Source organism: Gigantopelta aegis, unplaced genomic scaffold, assembly GCF_016097555.1.
Source record: "Gigantopelta aegis isolate Gae_Host unplaced genomic scaffold, Gae_host_genome ctg2374_pilon_pilon:::fragment_1, whole genome shotgun sequence".
Classification (NCBI taxonomy): domain Eukaryota; kingdom Metazoa; phylum Mollusca; class Gastropoda; order Neomphalida; family Peltospiridae; genus Gigantopelta; species Gigantopelta aegis.
Window position 1 is genome coordinate 63,821 of NW_024532909.1, and position 5,261 is coordinate 69,081.

The following is a 5,261-nucleotide window of genomic DNA, read 5'->3' on the forward strand; positions in this document are numbered from 1 at the left end:
TTTTGTAATCAAAATAAGGAGTATGTCTTTCCACAAAGTATATCAACACACAACAACATGGTAACCACCAAGCTCTCCCCCCAACCATTTTTTTTCTTTCTTGAAGGGTGTGGTGCTGCACGGCCGCCCTCCTTTAATTTTCACCCAGGGAGAACACTGACAGTAATGTATACTACTTGACATATGCTAGGGATATACTAAATATATGTCATGACAAACAATTAGCACACATTTTAAATATGTTCAACATGTGATAAATGAGCCTATAGATATAGTTTGGATGTTCCATACATGTGTACATCACCATAATGTATGAAAGATTGTTTTCTTTAACACCACCACTACAGCACATTAATTTATAAATCATTGGCTAATGGATGTCGAACATTTTGTAATTCAGAGTGGAAACCAGCAACATTTTCCCATTAGTAGCAAGGGGTATTTTATATGCACTGTCCCACAGACAGTAAAGCACATGTACCATGACCGTTGACCAGTTGTGGTGCACTGGTTGGAACAAGAAAAAACTCCATCAGTTGATGCACGCATCTCAAGCGAGCACTCAACCGACGGAGCTAAATCCCAGACCCCATAATGCATGACTACAATTAGATTTGTCATCCATCGAACACAATAAATGCAGGTACTTTACATAGCATATGTTTTCTCAAATATCCCTAGCACAAGCGGATTAATATACATGTATATACAAATGTATATTACAAGATCTATTTCTTATGAGTTTATTTCTGCAGTGTCAGGGCTACCTCTGTCACTTGCCAAATTCACCAATTTCGAATTTCAAAAAACAATTCCTAAATTTTGTTTTCATTTGGCGAAATAATTGCATACAATAACTGATATTTTGTTACAAAATAACCAGGTTTCTGCAGTTTTTCAAGTTGTATAGATAGTTTGGCGAAATAATTGCATACAATAACTGATATTTTGTTACAAAATAACCAGGTTTCTGCAGTTTTTGAAGTTGTATAGATAATTTGGCGAAATTTTCTGCTGACCCAGAGCTAGCCCCGAGTGTTACAATTATTCATCATAATAGTCCACATGGTCGCCATTCTTGAACTTGTTTCCTTTGAGAATCTCAATCAGCTTCAAAACACTGGTGTCGCAGGACAGAGCCTTGGCAGCTAAATCTGAAAAACAAATTTAATTCAAACAGAAAGTAGGAAGCCATTATTTAACGACACACCCAACATATTTTAATTACGCTTATATGGCATGACATGTGGTAAAGGCACACACAGATAATGAGAGAAGGAAGGAAATGTTTTATTTAACGATGCACTCAACACATTTTATTTTATGGTTATATGGTGTTGGACATATGGTTAAGGACCACACAGATACTGAGAGAGGAAACCTGCTGTCGCCACTTCATGAGCTACTCTTTTTGATTAGCAGCAAGGGATCTTTTATACGCACCATCCCACAGACAGGATAACATATACCACGGCCTTTGATATACCAGTCGTCATGCACTAGCTGAGTGAGAAATAGCCCAATAGGCCCACCATTGGGAATCGATCCCATACCAACCGCACATCAAGCGATCGTTTACCACTGGGCTACGTCTCACCCCAGATAATGAGAGAGGACACATTGCCAACTCTTTCCACTAGCAGCAAGGAATATTTTATATACAAAGTGACTACAACATTTAGTAGTTGGCAAATCAGGAGCATAGGCTGGGGGGGGGGGGGGGGGGGGGATTTCGGAATACCCCTCCCCTCCACAGAGGCTAAACTATTTTTACAGTGCAATATTAGGTCATTTGGATAGGTGTTCAGGGAAAATGTAGACATACGGGTCTGATAAGTTCATATTCGACCCAAACCCACCAGGATATGTTTTATTTAACAACGGACTCAACACATTTTATTTATGGTTATATGGGTCAGACATTATGGTTAAGGACCATTGAGAGAGAGAACCTGCTATCGCCATTTCATGGGCTACTCTTTTCGATCAGCATCCAGGATTTTTTATACACACCATCCCATTAAAAATTGCAGTGGGAGACAAGTTCTTAAAGGAATACTCAAGCAAGGCGTATGCATATTCAACGACATATAATGCACATTATTGCTAATATCAACAAGCATATTATAATATTTAATTAATAAAACGGTTAAACGTGACGGCAGTTATATATAACGGGTGCAGCCATTTCATTCTATTCCAGTGAATACGCCATCTGGCGAGCTGGTGGTTACGTAATACTTAGCACATAACGTCAGGAGTCTTAGAACTAGAGAAATGAATCTACATAAGTTTTTGCAGGATGATAAAATAGGTATGCATTGCAATGTTCTGTAATAATATACATCCCAATAAGTCAGCAATAAGCATATATTAGTTTTCAATACAAAATAAACCACCATGTTTTGTCCATGCATTAACCTACGTACTGAAATGATACATGAAGTGTTTTCTTAGTTAATTGGTCTATTCTGTTAGTTGCCTTTACCAATGATTCCTGAATGGCAGGTGTGTAATATTAATGGTAATGGACATGGTTTATTACTGTAAATAGTTTTGTAAAACAACCCCATTTCATTCCGTTAATGCAACTTGAAAATATATTTAGTTAAATAGTTTATTATATTATCACGTCATTTATGGTGTTTTACAAGTCAGGTTGATCAAAGAGAAGCACCTTGTTGAAAATTACTGCTTTTGTTTACACTATGCATACAGGAGTTGGTCAGGAGCTGACGTCACTTCGCCCCTTGCTAGCTGTACTGGACCCCTCGAAAAGAAAAGAAAATGGTTGCCCACAGTTAGCAGCAACAATCAGAGTTTTATTATGGCAACTCTAAAATTACGCATTTTCATTTGTTAAACTGTCACTAGTGTCAGGCTATGTTGGTGGTCTGTGTATGCATCTTTCCAACACACAGGGCTCATGTTTGAGTTTACTCTCCCTTTAAATTCGAGCTCTATATGTGAATTGACAACAATATTTGTTTTACCAAGATAGCTATTTTAAAACAAACAGCACTGTCCAATATACTGATGTCACATACCTTTAAACACTTTAAGTACTTGTGGATCTTTTGATTCGGTGCACGCTGTTTTAGTCAGCATGTCAGTACGTAGTGGACCTGGGGCGTAGTTCAGGACTCGTATAGCGGGGTACTCCGATGCCACATGTTTGAAGTACATGTCACGTGCTGCCTTGGCTGAATAGAAAACAGATAATAATTAGATGAATGTCAGCATATTGCTAAATAACTGTACCTGGGTTTGGTGAGTATGGTACCCAGGGGTGGATGCAGGATTTTGTAAGGTTAGGGGGAAGAGGGTCTCAAAATTCTAACGAGGACAATTTTGAGTCTGTCTGTGTGTGCGTATGTGTGTGTGTTTCGGGGACATGCTCCCCAGAATTTAAAAAAAATAAAACATGCTCAGAGACACCTATATTGTGGATGCCTATTACCCACTCCATAGTCGTACAGGCTCTCATTTTTATAGGGAGGCAGGCTGGCTTTTGCCCGAAGTAAACAAAAATGCCTGAATCTGCATAACATTTATTCATATTAGCATTACTACCAAACAGCTATATAGGATTGCAAAAGAATCTGTATGCATTTTTACATGGATTATAACTAATTTTGAGGGTAGAATGATGGAAATACATGGTAAAATTTTCTCAGGTTAGCACATTTTGCTCAAATACTATAAGTTTTGCCCGAATTTGAGGTTTTGCTCCTGCTCCATATTGTACGTTTATGACCCCCTCTGATTCTGCCAACGGTACCAGGTAAAAAAAAAAAAAGCCCCAACTGTACTTAATCTGCAACTGACATTACCCCTATAATTGCTAGATAGACATAAACCTTTAAAAATTATGTTCACACTTATCAAATAAACCATCGGACATAAGGCTGGTAGGTTACTAGGTACTGGGTTCACAGCCCAGTACCAGCTCCAAACCAGAGCGAGTTTTAACGACTCAATCTCAATTGGTAGGTGTAAGACCACTACACCCTCTTCTGTCTCACTAAGCCCAGGTAGCTGATGTGTGTGCTCAGGACAGTGTGTCTGGACCTTAATTGGATACTGTAAGCATGAAAGTAAGTTGGAATAAATGAATGAATAAATGAACCTGAGCAATAAAGTGCCCAGCTGTTTATAGGCTGTAGTGCAGCTAGTGATGATATTCCTATTACAAGTTTGTGTTCTACATGTTGAAACACTCGCAAAAAGCTTGCATTCAGTGCCACAGCACCAATCAGGTTGACGTTAAAGTAATTCGAAACACTCTGAACTGACACGAGATCTTCCGTCATTTCACACTCGAGAGTGCCTGCGTTGTGCACGATGCACGCGTGCTCAAACTCCTCAGTGTTTACGTGCAATTCATTCAAACACCTGGGCAGTAACGAATCGAACACACTCTGGTCCAGTGTTCCCTGATCAAAATACTGGGTCACACATTTCTGGCTTATCGCCTGTTTTGTATCAGACAGAGATTTATCATCTCTAGCCAACAGAATAAATACAGAGTCTTTGGTAAAGAGATTTGAAAAGTTCAAAGCAATGCTTTTGCCCAAACCACGGCTTGCACCAGTTATTATGCATACGGTTTTTCCGGAGAACATAGTTTTGCTGTTCAAGACGGTGAAGTTTTCTCGCTAGACTGGTTTTCGCGTCCGAATGGTCAATATGCCCCGCCCACAAACACTTAGCCTATTTGTCACTGTGTAATGTTTTCGTTAGCATATTAATAGAGGTATTTCGCATTCCTATTGCGCATGCGCGCGAAGAGTAACGTCCCTTGACAAAATAGACTGAAACTAGTCTATTTACAAATTGGGGGGCGTGACAGACAGGTTGTTATGGGTGACTTGAGTAGCTTCATAGGAGACTTTTAAACTTTGGCAACTAACATGTACATATTTCGAATTAGATGGCATAATGGCCGTAGAAAACGGTCCGCTGAAATTTACAGCGGAATGGTTCAAATTAAAGGGACATTCCTGAGTTTGCTGCATTGTAAGATGTTTCCGACTAACAAAATATTTCTACGATTAAATTTACATATTAAATATATTTTCTTGTTTAGAATACCAGTGTCTGTATATTCAATGTGTTTCTGATCGTCTTAATATTTGTAAGAAGCCCAGACTGGATTTTGTCTTCAAATAACTTCGTACATAAGAAAAAAAAAATATTTTAGGAAATAAGATGAAATTTAACATAGTACAAATATTAGAACGATCAGAAACACGTTTAAT

General features: G+C 38.5%; 1 protein-coding gene across 1 annotated transcript; it reads right to left on the reverse strand.

Moving 5' to 3' along the window:
* Positions 1 to 446: 446 nt before the first annotated feature.
* Positions 447 to 4,714, reverse strand: LOC121391420 (sepiapterin reductase-like). Its single transcript, XM_041523061.1, has 3 exons — positions 4,130 to 4,714; positions 3,048 to 3,203; positions 447 to 1,154 (listed from the first exon to the last, which is right to left on the reverse strand). The coding sequence occupies exons 1-3, from the start codon at positions 4,623 to 4,625 to the stop codon at positions 1,045 to 1,047; spliced, it is 762 nt and encodes a 253-aa protein (XP_041378995.1). The 5' UTR covers positions 4,626 to 4,714; the 3' UTR covers positions 447 to 1,044.
* Positions 4,715 to 5,261: the final 547 nt, after the last annotated feature.